This window comes from Parambassis ranga, chromosome 5 (assembly GCF_900634625.1).
Source record: "Parambassis ranga chromosome 5, fParRan2.1, whole genome shotgun sequence".
Lineage (NCBI taxonomy): Eukaryota > Metazoa > Chordata > Actinopteri > Ambassidae > Parambassis > Parambassis ranga.
The window spans coordinates 8995671-9021598 of NC_041026.1; the positions used below are offsets into that span (position 1 = coordinate 8995671).

The window sequence follows — 25928 nt, forward strand, 5'->3', positions numbered from 1 at the left end:
GTCTGATGCAGTGAGCACATAACATAGATGATAAGATGTCCTGCATGAGTCTATTGATTATTCCAGGTGAAATGAGACAGACATCATCTGTCTCTAAGATAGTTTCAGTGAGGTGGAGGTAAACTCTGTGGCTTGTGCTAATGTTATCATCCCATTAAATGACCATTATCAATATCACTCCTAGCCTATAGCTGTGCATATATGATTGTAATAAAATAGTAATAAATAGCCCTCCCAGTTTCTCAGCAGGTTTGCAGTAATTGTACATAACGGTAAGAGGAAAACAGCCCCACATGCAGCCTCTCAGTGATCAAACAGTGAGGATACATAAATACTAACAGTGTTGGAATATCCTCTGGAGTTGATTCATGAATAGACGAGGCCTATAGATCAACCAGCAACCTCTGGAAGTTGTCATTAATAAGCCGCACTCTTTCTTAAAAGAAATTATGCAATGATTACTCGAGTACTTGAGTAGTATTTGAGGGCAAAATGCATCAACAACTAATTGAAAGTACTCGATGACTCGTTTAGTGATGTCATTGGGGATGATTCTCGTGTGGCGTAGCGGGTTGATCAGTGTTTTGGGTGCAAGTGCTCCCGGGTTTGAGATGCAGGCGACACACACACACACACACACAGACACACAGAGTTTTGGCGCCTGGCAGGGAGGCGGTCATGGGCCGAAGCAGGTATCGACCTGCTGCTTCATGCATCCGTATCAATGGAAAAACTATGAAGTTTACGCGTGATCCGAGTACTCGAGTAATCACAAAAATAATCGGCAAGTATCCAAGTATCAAGATACTTGTTTGTTGCAGCCCTAAACTGAAGAGAGAGCATTAAAATAGTCAAGTAAAAAAGAGAAAACAATAAAACACATTCCCACATTCTCCCAGTGCTGGTGTACAACTTTTACTCGCTTGTTAAAATCAGAAAAACTAAAATCATTGTGTTAAGATGTATTATTCAAAAGGCAGACCTCTTATTTTGTTGCATACACAGGCTCACATAACCAGGGTTAATTACTATTTAATGCATTACAATAGATGGTTCCTACTCAGAGGTCTGCCCTTGTAGCCACTGACAGCAGCTGATGATGCCCCTTGGATGGGTTGATGAGTTGGCATGTGAGGGGTCGATCTTTGGAGATAATAGATGTTGTTTTTGTATCGCAGGGTATTATTATAAGAACAATAAAGCAAAGTCTAACTTCTGCTGCAAAGATGTCGATAGTTGTTGTTAGTAAGACGCTGGCTGCAGTGCCAAGGCTGCTTTATTTCATCATATGATGCTCAGGGGCTCAAAAAGCATTTTTTACCATGCTGCTTTTATAAGACCACAAAATGACTGTGATCCATCGGTTCAGACAGACAGACTGTTTTAACTCGTTGCTCACCAGGCTGTGATTTTGTCGTCCTGGTCAGTTTGTCGTAGATATATGGGAAAGTCTTACCACAAGTGTTTGTCGTATCAGTTCGTATCGAAATATATCACGCTATTGACTTCATCATGGCTGACACTTGTCGGCCCCCTCCTCCCCCTGTGTTTGTGTGCACCCTGCAGCACGGTTATCAGGACTCACAGGCCGTATGTTGTCCATGTGTGAGCCTTGGCGTGCTTCAGAATGGTGATGGTGGAGTCAAATTGGAGCAGGATCTCTTCGTCATTCAAACATTGGGCTGTGACCAAAGACTGTATAAACATAGACGCCGTTAACAGCTCCACAAATGTGAGGCCAAAACACCTGGATAGCCCCCTGGTGGCTGGCTGTGATATAGGTCATAAACCGTGCATCTTCTAGGCTAGTGGATGGGACACAGTCCAAACTAAGAACTAAAAAAATGTCAGAAGTTTATCATCAGTATTGACCTGAATTTCTGCTTTATCACCCACTACTAGTTTGTCATAATGTGCAACAAGCTTTGGAAACAAAGCATGAGAGCACTGACCACAGGGCTCCCTGTTACTGCTAACCTAATGACCACAGCTGTTGCTACATGCGCCCTGTTTGCTGCTGGCCTCAGGCCACCAGAGAACTGCTGGCAGATTCCAGTTTGAACTCACCCTATAGACAGTATATACTGTGCATAGTAACTTCATCCCCACGATTGTTTTTCCACTGCAGAGTGAATCCAAACAGTGTTTGCTCCGAAACGATCTGGTCAATAAGAAGCCAGACACAACAGCACATAAATCAATTAGGGGGATGTGAAAGTTTACTTAAGATTAGCCAGCCTTCCCCTGCGCTCTCTCCTGCTCTCATCTGTAAGTTCTGCTCTGTAAACAGTGTGCAAACTGGATGGATTAAACCTTCCTTTTGCACTAAAACCCATCTGTTGGTCTAATCAGACCTTTCCTAAAATGCTGAGAGCTGTGTTTAATCGAGCAGTTTGAACAGGAGAGTGCTGCTCCTCTGTGCCGCCACCATCAGGCGGACAGATGCGCTCTGAGAGCGGTGAGTTAGAGGAATTAGTGGGAGTTGTGCAGGGATCTAAGGCACAGTGGCCTCCTGATTTTGTGTTTAATAGCTGGTGCACTCCCTCCTCCTCCTCCTCATCTTCCTCCTCTTCCTCCTCCTTCTCCTCCCTCAACATTATGTATGTGCATGGCTGGTCCCCGGGGAGCGCGCTGAATATGGGCAAGTCTAAGTGGAAAAGAGTGTTAAGTGTGGTTAAAAGGGATAGAGGGGATGGGAAACTGGAGTAGAGTGGAAATCAGGTTGTGCAGCACGGACAGAGTTGTTCACAGTGGTGGTGATGTGTAAGGTAATATTTTAATGAGCGGTGGTTAGTGGATTGTCACCGGAGCCCCCACTGAGCCATCTTCAGCTCTCAGGTCAAAAAGCAGGGATGTTAGGGAGACATGCTGTCACTCAGAGAGGCTTTTAATGCTCAGAGAGCATGCTGTTTGACAAACACTCCTCTCTTACTCTTCCTCCTTACATGACATGTTTCCATTTCACCACTTCCTGTTAGTGTTGACTGCTAGTATTTGTTCATGAGCTCAGAGCTCAGAGTCATTGAAGCTGTTGTCTTATCTCATCCTCAATGCTAATGAGGCCTCCAAGACTGCGTACACTGTAAGAAAACCGTGTTTTTTGGGACGACAAGCCAGCTTCTGTAATATCCGTGCCCGTGATAGTTTAGGAGCATAATTCACGTCAACAACTCTGGCAGGTTTCCTGGATATTTTTAAAGGCTGCTTGACGTACCGGTGATCACAAAGACACATTTTATGAAACAGAACTTTTCAGTCCTGTGAGGGGAGCACTCAAGGCAGAGCTTGGATTGCTCACATTTCTGGGTCAGATAGCATCCATAAATCTTTCTTATTGAAAGTGTCATTTGTGCCCCACCCCTGTCTGCTTTCCAATTCAAACCAAAAAAAAAAAGTACGAAATAAACAAAAGAAGAATAATAAAAAAAAAAAAAGATTGTCTAGACACATGTTGTGGAGCGGCTGTCCGTCCTTGATCTGGAGATTAATTTTTAATTTACGGAAGCTGAGGAAAAAAAAAGCCTTCAAAGAGTCTCGGTGAAACTGATAACACAGCACATATCAACATTCACCTGACGTTAGGTGGAATGCCATTATAATATGTGCTGCGCTATCGTTTCAGGCCAAGCGCAATGAAAGCACTTTTCAACCGCGGGGCCTTGAGCTCGCCTTGCAGGCTGGAAACTGCGCTGCCAATTATTTTACCACAATGTCAAGGCTGCATACTTTTCTCATTCTGAGCATTAACATCTGCTCATAAATTGAATAACACACTATTTAATTTTCCTTGAATGTTTTTTATATTTTTCTATTTTGGACTGATTGGCGCTTAAGGCGTTAAATGTTTTTTTTTTTTTTTTAAACTGGTGTCAAACGGTGTGTGAGCTGTAGGATTAGACTGACACAGTGATAAGCGAGCAGGCCGGCGAGCAGCTAATTAAGTGTTGCTTATGCCTCCGAATATAGTTTCATATATCGGTAATCCTGCATGACCCCGGCCACTGGAGACCAGGGATTGTTGGCCGAGGTGCAGAACGCTCACTTATATATAGAATGATGTAATAGATTACACTTTGTCCATTAACAGATCATTTGACACTGTAATTAAAAACAGCTTGCAGTGATGAATTAATCAATTCCCCCGAGTGGGTTTGTAAGATAAGCTGAGAGCACATTCTCTTGCGCAGCAGAACAGAAGGTATGCACACTTTTTAGATACTTTGGAGAGGGAAACTGACAGCCACTGTGTGAAGTGGTGCTGCAGCTGAAAGAAAAGGGCGAGGCAAAGTGTGGTGAGGGAGAGTGGAGGGAGCCACTGCATGAAGATGCACACAAACACAGCGGGCTGCTGAGTGGATTTTATTAAAATCATGCATTGGTGTAGCTGGACAGTATGTTATTAATGCTTCCTGAGAGATTGAGGAAGCACACTGAGTGGTTGGTTAATTAAAAAACCATCTTTTATTCATTTTGAACTGATGAAAAGTGCACATTTGTAAATGAAATTAACAGTAGGTTAAGATTAAATGTAGTCAGATGTCTTAAGTAAGTACTGCATGCCTTTATGTGTCACTACCACCCACGTCAGCGCACACCTTACACCGCAAATAAGTGCACCATATGGACAACCTCTAGGCTCTTGCCGTGAAAACATGCTGGCGTGCTCAGATGGGAACTCTGCATCGCTGCAGGGTGGCATGTGAGCTGCAGGTTACCTGTGAAAGAGGGTCTGCTGTGATGCCAGCTCATGTCTGCTGCTCTTCTAAAATGTGGTGAAATTATTATGTTAATACAACATTAATAAATAATGCTAATCACAAACATTTCCTCATATATAAACAACAATATGTGTTGTTGCTTAGCTGAGGTTGGATGTGACATGAAGCCAGACTTTCACCCAGAACACTGGGTAACGTCTGCAACAAGCTGCGTTTTTCTTTGCTACCATGTTGAGAAGCCAGGCCCCTGAGTCTCGTTTGATCTTATAATTGGACTGATATGGTTGCAGAAGTTAGGAGGGTCGGTTGGTGATGGTGGGGATACAGGCAGTCCGATGGACTTTCACCCAGAAGGCCAGGGTTTGCGTCTCCCTGACACCGCAGGCTGTTCTGTTTTCGCTCGCTGTTAAATGTAGTTTTCACACATGGTTGTGGTGGTGCATAAAAAGCATCACAGTCGTTTGACTGCCATGTAACATGGGAACTCATCTTTTGTTTTGCATGATTTTAGGTTTACAGTAAAAGGAGAAGTTTGAATTTCAGACCCTTTATTTTCCGATACATGTTGCGTGTAAAGGAACACAGAGGTCCGAGGCTAGTGAGTCAGCACTACACTCACAGTAGGGTGAGGGGTTAGGTTAGCATTAAAAATTGTCAATGTGCACTTGCACTTGCATGTGAAATGCTGCTGCTGCTAGGATGAGGGTTTGTTAACCGTCCTAAAACGAAGCTGTCGCCGGTGTCAGAAATTGACAAGCACTGTTAAAACTACCGTAGCTCTGGTTATGTTTGCACTATTGAAAAAATGAAAATGGATTCTAAAAACTGAGAAACTGCTCTTTCGATTGCTATTACATTCATTACGGTAATGACCAAATTGCATGTGTTTTGTGGAGCGTTCGAGAGTTGATGTAAAATAGTTTGAGAAATTTGATGAAAAATACATGTTTTTACTTTTCTTGTTATTACACACTGTTCTGAGCATTTATAACATAATAACAAATAAGTGCTAGCTTTTAAACGTTATATTTCATCTGTCAAAAGAAAAACAGGTAAAATAATCATTTAAAAAAAGAAGGCTAGTAGGCTAGTAATTCTAGTAGTGAAAGGGTTAAACCGTTAAATCGACTTTAGTTAGGTGGACATCTTTTTCTGATCAAGATATGAAGTAAAATGATCCCAAACTTCAACAGCGTTTATTTACAGTGTGTTTATTCTAGATGTTATACAGGCTGTGAATCTTTATTTCGTGTTGTTTTCGTATTATTATTATATTAGTTTGGACTTGATTGTTTCCTTTAACCCAAACATGTTTTATGTAGGGGACTTAAAAAGGCCTGGTTGTTTACTGCAATAAAGTTTGAACTCATTTCCACTTCATATAATGCAACTTATGGATTTGATTGAAATGTGTAATTATATGCAGCGTTCTCTCTCTCAGTGGAGACACTGGAGCCTCGCCTCACAAATGAATATAGGTGAAAAAAAAATAAACTGTAAACTCTTTTCAATTGTCTGTGCACTCACCAAAAAAACAAAAACATAAAAAAGCAGCCATATTTATACTTTAAATTAGCTTGCATAAATAGGCTGAAGTGTGCCCGGGAAACACAATCACACGACTCCCTGCTGGAGAGGCACAAAGGAGCGGCACAGAACAAAATCTTTTGAAGGGACTCTAAAAGGGAATTAAGCAGGCCTGTCAAAAAATTAAACTGGCTGTAGTTTGAAAAGGGATTCTTTTAGCTCCTCTCTTCTGCCTCGCTATTCCTTCTCCCAGAATACACCAGGCCCTGCCAAGACGCTGCAGATCTTCCTCCGTGGAGGAAAACCTCACACAGAGTTTGTTATTGCTGCCTATTGTCTCACAGACACAAAGCTCGAGCAGTGTTTTCTTTTAATCAGGCAGAAAAATACTCCAGCTTGTGGTAAACCACTTTATACATTTTTAATATGGATTGTTCCGTGCTCATTTATAACAGGATGTTCAAGGTTGCTCCATTTTAACTTTTTAACCAGACCGCTGACCATTTTTACAGCTGGATAATAATAGTAATATTCCTCTGCACCTGCAGCATCCATCTTCTCTGTGAGGCTGGAGCGGAGGCAGTGATGTGCACCAGTCACAAACAATCTCATGACCTCATATCAGATGAGTGAGATGTGGCTGTTGAAGAGCATCAGTCTCCTATAATTTCCACTAAGAAGAAACTCCATCTTAAAAAAATCCAACCTGTCCTCCTTACCAGAGAAAAAAGTATTAGTGAAATTTTAAAGGTGACGAACACATAGCTGCGCCCCTTCCCTTCTCCCCTCCTCCCTCTTGTGGTTAATAAGTGCATGTAAAATCCACCAGATGAGACAGGACCCTGCAGGGAAGGTTTGAAAAGTTTGAAAGCTTATTTTAACATGACTGAAAACATACGTAAAGCAAAGTAAACAGACACTTTTGTATGCTGACGGTGAAAACCAAACTTGTAGGTTGCGTGGAGCAGTCAGATCATCGCTGGACTGAATCCGATTTGGTGTATATCAGATAATTGCATTCATATCTAATCAGAAAACAAGAACATAACAAACATAGACTGAAGACATAGACATGCAGCTAGAAATAAATAGCACGTCAATGATCCAGAGCTATTTCTATATAATGCAAATAGATAAATATGCAAATATAAACTTGAGGTTTAACCAGCACAGCAAGATTTAGTGGTAAGTATCAAAATATGAATAAAATTGATTAAAACCAAAAATCAAACAAAGTGAATGTAGGCCATTCTGCATTCTTTCTCATGGCCAGCAGGGGGCAGCTCCACTGGCTGCAAAAAGAAGTCACACATTGATTAAACATTTAATAACTGGTCATTGTTGTTTAACTGTGGTCTCATTTAGAGTAAAGGCTAAGACTTGATGCACCTGCAGGCTCCACCCACTCTTCCAAATATGGTCACATCTGTCACTCCCATACGAGTGGTCAGAACAGGTTATCACATATTATATAGCTGTTGTAACTCAGTTGCAGGGCAAAGGGTTAAACATAACATCATAATCATAACATTAAACGCAGATTTGAAGGAAAACCATTCCTGTGAATACGTTGAGCTACTGGCAGGTAAAGGATCTTTGTTCAGTCTCTACTCGCCCATGAAAAGACACCTACTGAAGTCTATGCTGTGTATTTACAGCAGAGAGCCTTCAGATGAGCCTTTGTTTGAATATCTGCTGCTTTGTTCCTTTATGTTTTATTAAGCAGAAATCCCTGGCATTACTGGATTGTTCTGTTCATCTGTGACCTAAATAAAAACATAACAGTCCTCCACAAACCCCCAAAAATAAAAACGTACAAAGCAGCATGCGACTAATGTTGGCGTGTGACTGCTGGGAGAACACCGAGTCGAGGCTTTGTATGGAGTAAAACTGAAGTTCTAAATTGCTCTGAGAATTAGCCTGTCCAAACATGTCAGAGGACTCAGTTAGACATCCAATTACGGCTACTGCTCTCCCAGGGCTATCGGCTGGAACAACTTTTATTAACTACTCTCTTATGAAAAATGAATCCAAACATTCTGCAAATCCTCACTAGATTGGTGAGGGGTCGGGGTTGACGTCTAATCCCACTCCAAAGGTTTGTTCATTTTCATGGCACCAGTCACGACAGTCTGTGTGGAACCCTCATCAGCAGCTTAAAGGGAAGAATTAAGTAAGTGGCAGCTGCATGGACACATGGAATAGACAGCGCCTCAGTGCATTTCAGCCTAGATGTCATCATGAGTGTCAGTAAAAGCTTCTCATTGTAGGTTATAGTACATAAAATATCCATGTGAAGCTGCTTTCTTCCGCCTGCCAGGCTTTGATTAGATCGGTTTAGCAGAGTGGTGCTGTGCCCAAATGCCAACACTGATGCAGATTTTGTGTTTTCATCTGCTCACCCCGGATGTTTTTTTCCTGTCTGCATTTTGTCATCTGGCTCCCCGTGGATGGCGCACATGCACGGACACTGGTGTTTTACCATGCCCACATTAAGCAGGCTTGTTCTCTTTCTTGCTGTGTGACTGGGCTTCTCTTTATGCTTGCTTTTGCCCGTTCCCACGCGTTGTGCTGCATGTTTATTATTCATGAATGCGTGCAAAGCTGCTTCTGCTGAAGCAAATAGAATGGGAACCCTGCATTGCTCCAGTGTAAATAATGCATTTGGCAGGAAATCGCAGTCTTTCGGAGGTATTTGGTCGGACTTAGAGGTAGTGGAGCAAAAGTGTCATCTTGGAGCTGCATGAATCCTGGCTGGTGTCCTGAAAAGCTGCCCTTTGGAGTCCCTGGCACCAACTCTGCTGGCCTAAAGGGGGCTAATGAGGTGCACTACAGTAGTTCCCAGTTATTCTTTTGACCTTATGCTTATTATGATGCAGGGCTGAGTCCAGCAGCAGCAGCAGCAGCAGCAGCATGGGGACTCATTATTTAAGTGGTACTATGACTGAAGTAAGGGTGTGTTTTCCTAGAAAGCTCAGTTCTGGCACAATTGTGCCATGAACACAACAGTTCAGATAAATCCTGCCTCAGAGAACAACAGACTCGGCTCCAAACAGAGAGCCATCATGCTGCTTATCGACAACCCATAACAGATTCATCTGTGATGAATTCCAGAGCCATTACCCTGGTCAGCGTTTATGCAGAGAGAGAGAGAGAGACTGTCCCCTCTCACGTTTGCTAGTCTGCCAACTTTTATTACAATCCTATTTCTTTTTATCTCAAATTGACCTGACAAGTTGTAACAATTGTGCAGAATAGGTCAGAGCAGACCAATATTGAGGAGGATGTCGCTTCAAAGTTGTGCCTAAATCCTGACGAATACAAAAATGGGAAAAAGAGGTGGAGCATGAGTGGAGATGCACAGCAATGGCTCCTGCCTACTGTCCTAGGTAGGTCACTTATGCATACCTTTAAGGCTTAGGCACGGTAACAGGGAGGTCTGTGGGGGATTTGCTCTCTTTTGGACGGAAGGGCCTCAAGTGGCCATTCGAGGAACTGCAGTACTGGCTTAATTTTGCCACCTCTGCTTCACAGTGTGTTTGAGCCATTGTGTGGCAACTAAACAACCTGCCTCGTGCTTCAGGCTACATACCCGTTCACACCGGAGAAAGTCAATCCAGCTAGAGTAGGATGGAATCCAGCCTTTAAGCTGGATACATTCAGACCTATTTTCAAATCTGGCTATCACTGTGTCTGCACTCAACCCTCCAAACTGCTAGGTGGCGCCTCGTAATATACAGAGTCCGTTCAGGGCGCGGTAGGACCATGTGTGCATATGTGTTTTTTTTGTCCTGTGTCGCTTGTTCTTTTTTGGGGGGGAGTGGGTGGGTTCAAAAAGCAGTTTATTCCTTTGTAGCGAAAATAATCTGTCGAAAATAAATTCAGGTCAAAGCTGTCGTAGTTCGATGGTTGTTTACAGCTTTTGTACGCGACCCGGACACTGTCCCTGTGAACCCGGAAGTATGGCGTTGCTAGCCAGATTGGCTAGCCGCATTTGCGTTCAGACCTAAACCACATTTGAGCCAATCCGGCTAGATCCACCTCCGAGAGGTGGCTCGAGATCTATCTGGATAAATCCAGATACGTCTCTAGCCGGATTGATTTCCCCAGTGTGAACGCGGTCATAGTAGAGTATTGACACTACGTTAGGAGTTAGCAGACGTTAAGAGTTATTGATCCAGAAAGAAAACCAGGGTCGCATGAGTATGTGATTATGTTATTATAAGTGTTAAAGGTATTCAAATACCTAAATAAATATTATACATATATATACATATTCTACAAATATGCTGAGCTGTTTCTAAATTGTCTGTTGCAGATCTCATTTTAAATAAAAACGGCCCCATTAGCTGAAATATAATAACATAAAATAGGTTTTGCATTAATAAAATACATCAGCCTTTGCATTAAGAGACATGCAAGTGCAGCGCTCTTGATGAATGGTGCTGCAGAGAGCAATCAGGACTGCATTGTGCTCTTTGTGATATTAATATACAGTTTCATGTAGAAGGAGGAAATTTGATAGAAATATTTCTCACTTCACTTCATCCTGAAAATTGTTGAAGAGAAGTGTTAACGCCACACACACACAGAGATTGCTGGTCTGCTGGTTTATTGCCATCATTACTCACTTTACTCCGGCTTCAGTTCTTGATAGTTCTTATCTGCTCAGTCAGTCGCCGGAGCTTAATTGTACGAGTATGAGGACCCGAGTGAATACTGTTTATTCTGGAGTGACTTATATTGCTTTAAAGCAGCAGAATAATTTTCTGCTTCAGCAGACACATTGTTGGATGAAATGTGGAAATAAAGCTTGAAGATCCACTTAGCATTACTTTGATCTTATTACAGCTTATGGCTGGCTCACACATTCAGTTTATGTCAAAATACTTTTCACGGTTTTGAATATTCATTTAAGTCGACAGTTCACACACACACACACACACACACCCCAAACAGCATTTTGTGACTGACTCAATATCAGACGTAGCAACAGTGGCACTGAGGGAAAGTCATTTAAAAACTAAATACAAATAAGTCAAATATTAATGCAACTCAGATTGGGATTAGCACCATAATCTGGTTTTTGATTTTCGACCAGGTTTTGCATGTTATTATTCTGTAGCAGCTCTGCTGGTAAAAAAAAAAATCTTCTATGCTGAAAAATCAAACACTTTATGTCGACCGACTGTTGGCTTAAAAAGAGGAAAATGTTATGTAATAACCTTAATTTGCATTTACCATGAGTGAGCAATTAATTATAAATACATGATATGCAGATATGAATACATATATATCTGTTAAAAGTTACTTGTATCTTACACAATCAAGACATCAAGACAGGCATGTATATACATGAATCAATATTTGATCTATTGATCTCTGTTTTGTTTTACAATTACATGTAAATATACAAATCATTATATAAAGAATTTACTCCGGGATTAATAAAGTTTTGTCATATCTTATATAAAGTAGTAGCTTGAATTGGCTGTTAGAAGATAATTTAATTACATGTAATGGCCACAATCCACAGTCCCCTCAGTAACTGTATGAAGTTGAGTAATAATCACTGTGTGCCATGGATTCTTATGTTTTTTTGTTTTTGTTGTTGTTTGTTTTGTTTTTTTGGGGGGGGGGTAGTGACCTACAGGATTCTCTTGTTTCACATTCTGTAAACAGGAAGGTCTGCTGTGGATGTTATTTGGCAGCTCATAACTGCAGAGCACAGTGCAAAGTGCAGCGAATATAAAAAAACACAGAGGCCAGGTCAGAACATCAGAGAGCTGATGGAGCCCATCAGCTGTTTTAATGTAAAATATTCAATTGTGATTGTGATTCTGTTTTTGTCCAGTAAGAATACAGAGGTGACCACAACTGTATTTAACTCGTAACTCATGAACAAACCTCATTATCTCCTAATGAGTCATCTGATATCAGTCAGTCAGAAGTGTCTAAGTTTATGTTGTTAGATAAAGAGACGAGCGGGATGCTTTGAAAATAAAAGCGTCTGTTTTCATCTTTAATCTTTAAGACATTTCAGGAGGACATGTTCATCTCTCTGCTGCATATTAAAACAGGCTGAATGGCGGCTCATAAATATGAATGAATCTGTAAAAGAAGTGAAGAATTTCATTTTTCCCTTTTAAATTTCCGCCCAGCCCTCATTGTGATGCTTGGATGGAGACGTACAGTGAGCCGAGTGCAGTTTGCTCTGTTATTTGCATAAAATGTGACTGAATGGGAAAACAAAGCATTTGCTGGTTCTTATGCAACTCTTTACAGCATAAACTCGCAGGAGTCGCTCCTTCCCGTGATCCCACCGTGGCCCGCGCCGTGCGATGATGCAGCAGGACAGCTATCTGATCCCTGCTGCGTCGTGCCGTGTGTCCGGTGGCACAGAACATGCTGTGAGGACACAGGATGAGTCAGAAGCGAGCAGACCTCGCTGAACCACGATAGCGGGAGGAGATAGAGAGATAGAGAGGGACAGAGCGAGATACAGGAACTAGCCAACTGTGTCAGAGGACTCCAGCTACACTGAGACGACCTCTGCCTCTGCACCCGCGGGGGATGTTTTCCAACAGGTCTGAGCCTAATGTTGGCTTCTGGAACTAAGTACTCGGCCTCCCCTGGTCCGTCTCTTCCAAAATAACACCACACCAAGCCCCGCAGGGAAGAAACGCTGGAACACGGCTGCCCCCCCCCCGTTCGCTAAATTTACTGCTGCTTTTCATAACCCTGTTTTTTTTTCCTTTCGGCATTGGGCACAATGGGAGCCTGTGTGTCACACTGAATTATTGATCCAGAAATAAGTATGAAAATCGTGTTTTTACACAGCAGAATGTGTAAATGTCCATTTTTCCAGCTCTAAGTAATTCAGGGACACATATTCATGGTCAGAAAAATGGAGGCCTTCTCAGCTGACCCTGTTGCTGCTGCCCTCGGGGTGCACAGTGGGACAGGGTTTCATTGATTGGTTGAAAAACACAACAGGAACAGTTGCCATACAGTCATTGTCACATCATATAGACAGAACATATATACTTTGGAGTTCTCTAATGTTTACTGTCTGCATTACACTACAGATGCACACATGTATAACACAGTAGTCTCTAAACTGCATGTGTTTGTGAGTGCAGATGTGACTGGTTGTGTGTCTTTGTGTGGCCCTGTGAAAACCTGCCTGCTGCCCACTGACAGCGACCCTGTGCAGGATAAAGTGGGTTAAGAGAGTGGATGGATGCACAGAACCATGAGGAACTGGCTGATCGCCACTGGGTGTTTTTCCAGGAACCTGTAGCTGGCGCTTGTTTACAGGAACTGCCTCCATAATTGGCTCCTTCAGCGTTTGTATTCCTGCACTGTAGCAAAGGAAGAAAAAAAAAAGACTTAACTGCTTGGACTTGGACTTGTTTGTCCAATTGTCCATTCAACCTTTGAAAATGTAAACACTTGTTTACCTCAGCGTTGTACCAAAAGGGGAACTAGTCGGCATTGAGCCCTGCTCTTGGGAAGTTCCTGCAGTGGAAATAGGCACAATCTTTGATCAATTCTGAATATAGCTTGCATGTAGCAGCCTGCAAACGAATATTCCACCAAAAATTAATAAAAGGCAGCAAAACTTAGACGTTAAGCACAGCATTAATTACACCGCTGCACTTTCAGAAACTCCACGGCGTGCACGCAGGTGTGACTGCAGTGCCGCAGTCACATATTTCACTGTCGTCAGCTCCTAAAAAGCACATTTCTCACCCGACCTTTCGAACTTTGGGTTCGTTCCGTTATTTAATTTTTAAATTAGTTCTAACTTTAATGGTTTTCTTCAACTTCACACCACCTGTGTAGAGTAGACATTATTTATTTAAAATAAAAATCAGTGGCCCTTTACTTTTTAATGGAATTCTGTGGGGCCCTTGCAAAAAAGAAAAATAATAATTGCCCACGCCTGTCATAATCTGATTAATATTTAACCTGGCAGATTGGGCTGAATCTGAAATATTTCAGTGTCACCTTTTGGTGTATAATGAGCCTGAAGTTGCATGTGAACATATTTTTTTAAATTAAACTTATTGAAGTTTAATTTCCGATTTGGATGAAAGTCCTCTTCCGTGCGTTCCGTGCGTGATGCTTTTGTATGTACACACTTGCATCATCTCACACCTCACCGCCGACTGAGCCATATGCTGCAGCATTAATTGTGCATTTGATTACATGCCTTCACTATTCCCTGAGAAGTTATAATTTTGTCAGGTAATCAGTCCTGCTGAGTTAAAGCTGTCGCTGCTGCTCATCCGTCACTTGTGTGATCCTCCCATGGCAGTCAGTTGTATAACGTGCAAATCTTTTTCCTTTTTTTTCCCAGTTATCTGTAGGATTGTTTGGGATTTGTGGGTACAAAAACACGCTCGGAGCAAATTCCATCACTTTATGGAAATGTCCATTCCCTCAATCCATTCATTGAGGGATTTAAGTAGCACGCTTTCCCCCCTATCCTGTCATTACAATCCTTTTGTTAAGCAGTCGTTGCGGCAGCCTTTTGGATCAGCATCGTCTGTTTTCTGCATTTCAACTCATCATTATTATCAGGAGAGATGTTTTTTTTGTGAAAGAAGGAACAGAATACGTGTCAGATGTCTGCAGGGGAAGATGGCAGAAGAATTAATTATCACCACAAAGACTACCATAAGCACTCATTCGATGAGGTTCTCTTAGACCCTGTAGCTAGAGAACAGCGAGTCATGACAAAATAATCCAAAATAATGACAATGTGTGTTTTACATCTCCATCTTCTGCTTTCTGTGCAGTTCAGTCCTCTGTAGGTAAGCTAATGTCAAGTGGCTGCCGCACATAGAGAAGTGCTGCTCCCAGCATTAAAACCATACATCTGTATTCATCGGTCACACCTGCTTCACCCTGCAGAGAGCTATGGGAGACTGGAGCCTGGTCCAGCTGGGCTTAGTCCATCCAAGGAAAACCTAACATGAGTCCTTTAAAACCGAACATGTGTGCGTATATTTCTAGCCATATTTCTATGTGTTTATAGGGGTTAGAGGTGTTGCCATGGTAGCAGAATGGAAGGGTTTTTCTTCTATAACTCTATAACTTCATGTGTTTTAATGCATAAAGCATAAGAGAAAACAAGATGGCTACGATGTCAGGGGGATGTGAACCTGACACTCTAGTATGAAGGTTTGACTTGTTATAAATAACAAAGGGTAACATGATAGCATTGCCTTGCTGGTTCCATGAGGCCCACCTCCTAACACGGAGTGTGCTAGGAGGTGGTGGTTGTATCAGTACCTTGATAAGATGCTGTGAGGTAATATAATTGTGTGTTCTGTTAGCATAAATGTAACTGTGCTGCAAATATCTGCCTGATATGACTCATGGTTAATTTAATACTAACAGAACATATGATTGTATGGCCTGATGTCATCTGTTCATGGGGCTGCAAACGTGTATGTTAGGAGGTATGTTGTGACTGTTAGGGGTACATGTACTCGCCTAACTCACAGGTAAGTTTAGTGTTGAATCGATACTCGTCTACTGGTTAAGGTTAGCCATTAAAAACAGGGTAAAGAGTTAGATGAAGATCATCTTAAAACACTTCACTTCACTACGCTTCACAATTTTTAACTACCTGAGGATGGGCTGATGATGGAGAGATGTATAACAGAGCTGACATGAGAACATACGTGTGCTGCAGATGTCCAGTGTGCCATCAGGTAGAATATATGTAGTCTGTATACAGCAGCCTCTGGAGTTAACATTCATTCATCTGTGCTGTTTTCTATGTTTCAGCAGATTCATGTTTTCTGTGCCAGAGTAATTGCTGTTTATGTAACTGAGAGAAGGCTTGCCCCAAGGCATGACTACTGGTACACGACCAACTGTGTGTCATATTTAGATAAGAGGTAAACAAAAACGCCCTAACATAAACAACAAGGCTGCTTTTGTTTTGCCCCCTAACCACGGCAGCCACCTCGAGCTCGTCCGCTCTGTCTCGTGTATCAGCTGTAAACACACTTCTCTGTCTTATTGGTCCCATTGACTCACTGCTGCACCAAAGGCGCAGTAGGTGCTCGAGGGAAAGTTTGTTGTGTGGAAGATTGTGTGTGTTACGTGAGAGTCCATTATGTCTATCCATTAGGCTTCCATCAGGGAGATGGCTTTATTCCACAATGAGCAGCAGTGAGAGTCACTAATAACAGAAAGAGCAGGAGATCAAAAGCTGCAACCGGTGCTGTTTCACTGCGGTTGCTATGCAACACAAAAATCTGCCACGCACATGCAAGTTACAGTATCTGTTTACTCTCTGATGGCTGTCCTGATGTAACAAAGTGGATAAAATCACAGCTGATGATTGACTTGTGTTCTTTTCTTGCATGAATCATATTGTTCAGAACCTTTTAATACAGAAGGCTCTCAGTGAAATAATTGACAGACACTTGGCTCTTACTTTAATGATAGACCAAGCAGATTATTGGTGTAATGTGCTTCATTGTTTGCATGCAGACATGGTCTCTTTTTATTCTGCACAAAACTCAAAGAACATCTTTTTACGGTTAAGGGGGGAAAAAACTCAAATGTAGAAACTTTTTCCTGACCTTATAGAAAAGACCAAACAAAATGAATCACACTCTGTTTGTAGCTGGGTCATACATTTAGGATGTATGTTAATAAAAAGGATAAAACCACGAGCCCTGATTGGGTAAAAATGGGGGTTGTCTGTATTAGAGGCAAGTCCTTTGGTGAATCTCTTGTTCTGGGTTTGATGGTCTCTTGGCATTGACCCTGGTCTTTGGTCTCTAGTCAGATTTATATACTGCCACCGCCGTGTTTGACTGCATGAACCATGTTCTTTGGGTTCTACGCCTCTCCTTTTATTTCTCCACATGAAGACAACATCTCTGTGAGCACAGAGCTCTAGTTTAGCTTCATCTGACCAAATGATTTCAAGTCTGTGTGCTCCGTCTCCAGGTGGTCTCTAGCAGACTTCAGTCTGTGTGCTCTGTCTCCAGGTGGTCTCTAGCAGACTTTAGTCTGTGTGCTCTGTCTCCAGGTGGTCTCTAGCAGACTTCAGTCTGTGTGCTCTGTCTCCAGGTGGTCTCTAGCAGACTTCAGTCTTTTTGGAGGTGTCTTCTCTGCAGTCTGGCAGTCCTTTCCTGTGCTCCTCTAGTGATGGTCTTCTCTGACTCTTCAGGTCCAGACCTGGTTAAATCCTTCACTAGTGTCTCTGCAGCTGTTCTCGGCTCTCACTAGTTTTCTTTCCAGAACCTTCCACATGTCTCTGTCAGTCTTGTTGTGTTTGACTTTCTTTGAACTTCTTGATAAAACCTCTCACACCAGTTTTTGAAACTTTGAAGCCCTTGGATAAACTTGTAGATCTTCTCCTGCTTTGCAGACATTAACAATCCTTTTTGTTACTGTGTGTATTTCAGGATACTAATCCTCACGTTTAAGTGCAAATATAGCTCGGCTAAAACACAGACTACAAAAAATACTACCCATTGACTCCCATTGTTCTGTGGGTTGCTTTGTAAATGTAGTAGTTTTCCAGCTTAAACCTAACTGCAGGTGAACAACAGTGAAGTAATGTTTGCAACAGATCACAAAGACTTTCAAATAAACAGTAAACCAGGCATGCTGTGAAGTTCAGCCTCCAAATATTAGACCATATGCTGTGTTTGTTGTAGGTGGCAATTACGGTAACCTATTCATGTGTAAGGATGTGTTTTGGCATCAAAGTTAACTGGTCTTAGCAATGATGTCAGCCTATAGAGGAAGAATGAAACTACTGTGGGAGCACACACACACACACACACACACACACACACACAGTTGGACAGGTTGGAACTGTGTCATAAATGAACTACAACGTTAATTCATCAGAGGGCACAGATGGTGCACATGTTGGAGACGACATGTCGGCCGTAACATGACACGGCAGCATCCAAACTGATCACCACACTCAAAGTGAGTGTGTGTGTGTGTGTTTCCCATCTTGTAAAGAATCTCCTTTAACCTATGTCTGAAATAGTTTTACCCTGTTCAGGGCATTTTGTGATGAGCCACCTGGTCTCAGTGTCACATCAGTCCGGTGGAATAATTTCCCTGTTAACCAGCTCCAATAAGCCACCTGCACACTCCCAAACACAAGATGGAAATAGCAGCATAAGAAGCTGAAGTAGATTTTAATTTGGAAAAAAAAGCTGGCATCCTTTCAGGTTTACCAATATGTATTATATATATATACAGTCACAGACTAACTGAGAAACATTACATTCTCAGCAAGCACAGCAGTGTGTGCTCAGATTCCAATTATTTCTGAAGTTCAGCTCTCAGAGCAGTTTTCTAGTTTTATTTGTTTCTTTTTATCAGTGACCACAAATAAGCAAAACTACAAGTGAGGACAGAAGGCGAGGTATTTAATGTGAGTGTAATGTTTTCTTAACAGAAGTGGAAGAAGATCATGAAATTATGGTGGAGCTGTCGAGGAGGCGTCCATTAGAAGTACCGTCTCTGGCACAGAGCTTCAAATTTACTGTAGCAAAGGGGAGAATCTGTTTTTAATCATGTCTCCCGATGTGTGGCCTGCCGTAAGAGGCAGTGTGTGTCGGTGGGACGACGGGTGAAAAGGCGTCTTCTAACTCTGCTGCAGTGCAGCTACCTGGTCAGCTCCTGCAGAATGAAGTCAAAGATCATAGTGACCTCGGTGTGTCTGTTTACTGTAACGTCCTGCAGTAGCCACAGAGGAAGCTGCTGAAAATGCATCAAATGACCTTCAGAACATTGTTGAGTTTTCTATGTTTAGATTTTCAATTTCCTCCTAAAACCTTCTAGAAGAATCTAAATCTTGCCTCCAAACTCTAAATGACCAATAGGTCCCTCTAAAGACACTTGGTTCCAAAAGACAGAATCATCAAAATAACATAAACACCCAGAAAGTGGTGATCTTCAGGATGAGTTCATGGGCTGCACAGTGAGATCTGCTAATGGACTTTCTGATGACAGCAGCAGACAACTGAGACAACAATGTTACACAGTGAGCAGCAGTGAATTACAGGGACCTCAGTGGGTTGCTAGTTTAATAGATCACTTTCTGGAGGTCCAAGACTCTTTACAAAGAGTTGACTGTTGTGTTCAAGGAACCAGTTGGGTTCCCTTGGCCTCCAACTCTTGAACAACTCAGAATTTTCACTGACATCCTGAACTGCTGGACCAACTGTGTCAGATAGATTATGATAGATTATCTAGAACTGACTCCTGAGGCAATGAACTGATCAAGCACACTAAAATTGAAAAGTCCAACTGTTACAGGAACTTCTATTATTCATTTGACAGTGGTCATTAAGAACATGGCTTATATTATATAGAGTTTGCAGTGATTCTGAGGTTGGGACTGCAGTTTTGAGCTTCATTTCTCAGCCATGCAGGATGCTGCTTGGCCCCTCTGGATTATTTGGTCTCAGCACCTGGCCAGACAGCAGTGTGTACAAACCTAAATCCCAGGCTTCAATAGTCCCCTGATGAATATGTGGGCGACGCTGCAGCCACTGTGTCTGTGTTTTCTCACAGTCTGTGTGTGCTCATAACGTCCTGATTGCGTCAGCTGTCTGAGTCTGTACAGAATTAGATCGTCCTGTTAACATCTCACCAGCTCTGGCTGTCAGTACAAAGACAGTCACAGCAAAACATCTCCCTCATATTCCAGCCTCTGCCAGATAAGCAAGAGTTGATCTCTTTGCATGAAACCAAGCATTTGACTAATTTGAGTGGCTGCACTGGAACAGAGTTCAAAGCAGAGCTGTGATTTGTGGACGCTTTTTTCACGAGGGAGCTGTCTTGGCAGCAGGACGAGCCGCTGATTGCCTGCTTCGCTCTCCGTGGGCCTCTCAGATGGAGATGGAGAGTATTACTGGACAACAGTCCTCTGAAAGTACATGAAGATTACTGAGCTGAGCCCATTAAGACAGACCACACAAACAGCATTACTCACCTCCCAGGTAGCAGCAGAACAGCAAGTGGGAGAGACGAGAGCGGAAACACTCCATTTGTTCTGGCTCCAAATTTAAATTGGTGTTATAAATTACCATGTTTGTAATTTGTAACATTATTACAGAATGTGTCTGCAAGAATGTACTGAGGAATCTGCACATTATACATTAATGAGCAGGAATTCAGCCTGACGTCACCTTAAGAAAGAAGTCTGGATGATAACAGAGGCTGAATATCATGGGAGTGTAGAGGCTACTGATTACTAATCAATGGAGGGTTTGCAGTGGTATTTGGTGAGCTAACGGCTAACATATTTGCAAATTGTGACAAATATGGGCTATAGCAGCTATAAGCCTGGTTGCTAATGAGGCCTCTCATTTAATGGGTTTCTTAGTTCCTTAAGGGGAGATGTTTCAGTGGTCCAGTGTTTGAACATGGATCCAGTGTGGGTCAAATTTCATCCACAGAACCACTAAAACTCTATCTGTCTCGGGTCAGCTTTCACACTGATCATCACCTTATAATTCAAAGTGATGAGCATTTGAATCATACAGTATACATTTACAGTAGTGTCTGAATTTCTGCATAAATATGACCCAAGACATCAGCCAAGGTCTCAGAGAAACCAGTTACACAAATAGAACAGAAATATTTCACTTTGCCATTTGTTTATTCAGGAAAATGATCCAACATTACATATATTGATGGGTGTTGTTGATAGTGTTGGGTTCTTTTTTTTTCACTGTAACACACATAAGTAACTACTCTTCTCATTTGTGATACAGTAATGTGTAATATGTGTGTCTCCTGATTGGTCAACGGAGCCTCCACTGAATGTTCTCAGGAAGTTGCTCCATCTAAATCAGAGCTTTCTGTGTGTGTTATATTTGCTCTTGTTTATATTTCCTGGCAGTGTGTAGCCACATTTGGTGCCCAGTGGTCAGCCCTGGTGTGTGTGGAGCTAATCCTTAATGCAGCGAAGGTGCCGAGTTTAAACCCTGCAGATCTAAGCTTTGTGATTCTAGGAGTTACTCTAATTGACCACCTGTGACCGCTGAGCTAAAGCTTTGGGAGCTTGTTGGCTCAAGTCCAGTTGGACCTGCCTGAGTGTTCATGTGATGCTAATATGACTAACTGCTAATGATTTGTGTGTGTATGTGTGTGTTATCTCTTCCAGAATGCAGGAGAGGGACCTACAGAGCACGTGCAGAAGGGCGCTGCTGCTGACCGTCTGTATGGTGTCACTCTGGGGACAGCTGACCAGTGCATCACACAGAAGCCACATAGGTATGCAGCACCTTATAGTCTTATAGTTTACAGCCATCGATGATCTGAATGCATCATAGAGGATTTGTTCATTCATACAACACAGAAATACACATTCACACCAGGAGGTACTGTGCTGGGCAAGATGCCCAGAACAACCGAAGTCTGCTGCATACTGGTTCATCAAATCCTCACTGATAGGAAGCTGTGTTTTCTGATAACATTATTGTTTATAAGATGTATAAAAACACTTGTTTTGTTACAGAAAAGCTGCAGTAGTATATGGCTGTGGTAACACCATATGACATTTATCTCAGAATAACATCAAATTTAAGGATCCTTCAGTGATGTCAACCTGTAACCTGTTCATTACCAGCCTGAGGTATGAACACTGTTATATAAAAAAGTAAAAAGGACAGCATTAGGTACTGAAATACTGACTCGGAGTCAGTGTTGGATGAAGCATAACCCCACACTTGAGCTGCCTTCTTAACACATCGGTACAGCAGTCACAGTGTGCTCAGCCCGTTCTTTCAGTCAGTGGTATGCGCTGGCTACACTTCACCTCAATGACTTTTTTAAAAAAAGAAATTGATGTGATTAGCTCAACTTTCCTCAGTGCAGTCACTCTGTCAGGCTGTGCCAATCAGAATTCAACACTTTATCAGTCATGCAAGTAAAAAAAAAACAAAAAAACAACAGTAACAGTCCACTGAGCGTGTTCATGCCTCTTTGTATGTGGGCATGTTCAGCGCAGAGGACGAGACCTTTCAAAGCGATTCTCCTTAATGGAGAGATGGTCTGTTCCCTGGGCCCTTAACAGTAGAAACTGTGACTACACATTGAAATAATGAGCCTGATTCCACCCTAGGACAAACACAGCACACAGTGGCTGGAGGGGAACGGTTAGTTGCAAACACAAACGGATAATAGGGCCACAGCAGTGTGGAGAAGGTACACGGTATATTGAGGAAAATGGATTATAGCAGGTGGCCTGTGTGGCTGGATGTGGATTAAAAACAGGATGCCGAGCAGAGGAGATGGCAGAATTAACTGGCTAAATAATTTCACCAAGCTATTCAATTAAAAGTTCGTCATCAGTTTTAAGATGCGGATTTAATTGCAATTCTTTAGTCGTTATTAATTGTAGTTAATATATGTAAACTCCTCAGACAGGTGTGCACATATAATAATAATAATAACAGGACATCATCCTGTTCAAGTTGCATTTGCTGTGTCCCAAATGCACATGTTTCACAAATATTTATGTCTTTCTTAAAAAGAAGAAGAAAGAAAAAAACATATGCAAATAAATTTAAGCAAATTCAGCATGAAACAGCCACAGGGAGAGTTCAGGAAAAACACGACATTTAAAGCTCTGGAGTACAGCTGTGGGATGCAGCCTCAGTGGAAATAAAACACCCCTGAACATAAAAAAGAGAGATATGTATAAGATAAAGACACATGTCAACATCAAGACAGCAACAAGTCCTCACAAAACACACGACACATTTGGTTGATACGCCACGTGGTTATGTTTATGCTAACGGAACATAAGGACCTGCTGAACATATAATTATATTGGCTGACATCATCCAATCATAGGGCTGATACGGTCACAAAGGTCTGAGGAAAGAGGCGATGCAGTGGACTTTGACGGGTGTCTGAGTGCAGGTCAAGTCCCCCTGACAACAGCAGCTGTTGTGTTTTCACCTGCTGTTAAGTTCAGGTTTTGCCTGCTTTTTAAATGCAGTTGGATTTTGCATTAAAAAAACCTGCTAGTTAAAGTGTTCAGGCCTGGCAGAGACGGGCTGTGAGAAACATTTCACTCAAAACAATGTTTCTAGCTTTGTAGCAGCAGCGAGGACAGCAAGTTGTTTCCAGTGTCAGCATGCACAAAGCACATTTTTTTTTTCATCGACACCTCTGAAATGAACTGAAAGCCGTGTCAGGTCTTGTGGTTTTACCATCAGTGAGGACTGATGGAGGAATGCGGGATGGCTGGAAGGGATAGAAGCTCAGCTGTTAATGCAGCACGCTACCTATTCTTTGTCTTTTTGTAGATCCATGTGTGCATATTTGTGTCCATGTTTTTGCCTCTTTCTATTCTTAATGGCAAATCAGTCTGATCTCTACATCCAGTATTTCCTGCATATATGTCATCACTTCAGACCGACAGCAGAGCAACAAATCCCCCTTGTTTGACTGCAAACATGTTGGATAAACCATTTAATCTTCAGGCTTACGCCGCACTCTCTTTGGTTTTGCATTTGTCCTGCTCTTTTGTGGTTTGTGCACTTATTCCTCTGATTTATTGGGAGAGCTAGAGAGAGAGAGAGGGCCGATACAAGTAGCCTGGCCCCGATCTCCCCAGACTGCACTGACACTTCTGTAATCACGTAGTCCGTCCCTGAGCTACGGAGGAGGTCAAGCCAAGGTGGGCCCAATAAACAAACCTCTTTAGCCCCTCTGTTTATTGAGGTGGGGGCTTTGCCAAAGCAATTGAACCTTTCACCGTAGCCTGACTGGAGCACGCTGAGCTTACAGCACACACACACATATAACCCCAGTAATAAGACCACTGCACCCCCCCCCCCCCAGAGCACCATCTACATTCATTAGCTAGTCATGAAAGAGTGGAGCGGGAGAGGAAGGACAAGAGAGGGTGTGGAGAGAGCAGAGAGTGGTCTGGAGATAACAAGTACCTTTCGGCTGTACAATTTGTTTTGGTCCCATCGATAGGATTTAGACTGATGATGTGACCAGGTCAAATGGGAGCCTCATTACTCAGCTATTTAGATACTTGGACACTTTTTTTCTCAACAGTAACTCACTCTGTCTCATTTAAAAAACAGCAATCAAGCTCTCCACGGTTTGTTGGTCAGTGCCTGCGAGGGCAAATGTGGTAGAGAGGAAAAGAGGCGTGAAACACACACTTCCTACTGAGGCTGCGTGATGCAACATGGCAGCAGCTCCCTCTTCTCCGGGTAAAAACACTCCACGCAGTGCTGTTTACAGGTCGTAAACTCTGCTAGATTTTTTTAAATGTAAAGTATTAAACCACGTCGCTTGTGGATAGCTCAGCAGAATGACTTTGGAGATCAGGTTAACGCTTCTGTTATATATTCACACACACACACACACACACACACACACAAGGGGCCGTGCTGCCTTATTAATAAGATGAAACTGTGCACTGGCTCCCATTTGCATGGAGTAGAATATTTCCATATTTGCTTATGGTGGAGACTTTAAAAAAACTGTGTGATGCACTCTAATGGCTCATTCTCAAGCTGATTTTCGTGCTCCAGGGGAGTTTTTTGTATGCAAATTATTTTTTTTTCTCATCATTTTCTATATTTCACTTCATGAACAAACTCTTTCTCCAGAGCCCAAATTAATGCCAAAATCCAAAAAGAAAGTTTTTCTCTCCACACACTGTCCCGCTCACATTCATTTTTAGAAATGATATATAAAGATGTGTCACATTAATAGAAAATAAAAACAAAAATATGCTTACTTGATACATTAGGAATTGTTTTTCTGAGCCCGCCTGGAGGGGATAAAAGGCTACGAGTAGAACTTTACATGCTTGATGGGTCCTGATGAGAGTCAGGCAGCAGCAGGGTTTCTTAGTGTTTTAATGTTTTAAGGCTTAAAGATGGAAAAGAAAGCAGAGAAGGCTGAAAAATCACAAAGTCTTTGCTGTGTTCATGTGGTTCTACTTTGTGTTGGACTTCGCGTTACCTGTGTTTCCAGATGCTGTCTGTTTAGGCTCAGGTGACAAAATTTGGAAACATATCCAGCTCCAGTGACACCTTAAACATCTACGCCTTGGACTGCAATTTATGGAGATCATCTCATTATCATGCAAGAACTACAGAAAACCAAATAAAATAGGAATAAAATATCAATTATCTTTATAATACTGGCATAATTATATATTAGAATTGCCGTTAAAATATTTTTAAAAAAGCAGTTTAATGTGATTCTTGTCTCTTTTTTGTGTATTTTTGAATTTTCTACTATATTTTGTCCGATTTTTTTAAATAAAACAAATATTTATTATGTATTTTTTTAATATTATATATTAGAATTTTCAATCCCAACACACGATCACCGGCAGAGGAAGAATGGAGTCTTAAAGTGAGCAATTAAAGGAGCCTGAAGAAACAGTCCATTGGTTTTACTGGCTGCTCCACAGGTCACTTAGTTCCTCATTTATCAGTTGAGCTATACACGAATTAAGCCAGAGGATTTCAGATAAAGAGACAAACTGTCATACAGTCAAGTGGACTCGGACTCTGTGCATTTTCTACCTCATTATTTCTCATCAGGCTCTTCAGTATATGCAGGTTCTTCCAGTTTACTGGCCTGTAAGGAGCTCTGTGGTGCAGTAGATGTATCTGGAGCTCT

General features: G+C 42.0%; 1 protein-coding gene across 1 annotated transcript in view; it reads left to right on the forward strand.

Moving 5' to 3' along the window:
• Positions 1–25928, forward strand: part of tafa3a (TAFA chemokine like family member 3a) — a 101311-nt gene that overhangs the window by 45578 nt on the left and 29805 nt on the right. Inside the window, exon 2 of the mRNA XM_028406340.1 lies at positions 21424–21533. Within this exon, the coding sequence (XP_028262141.1) occupies positions 21425–21533 (109 nt within the window). The 5' untranslated portion in view covers position 21424. The remainder of the gene's footprint in view (positions 1–21423; positions 21534–25928) is intronic.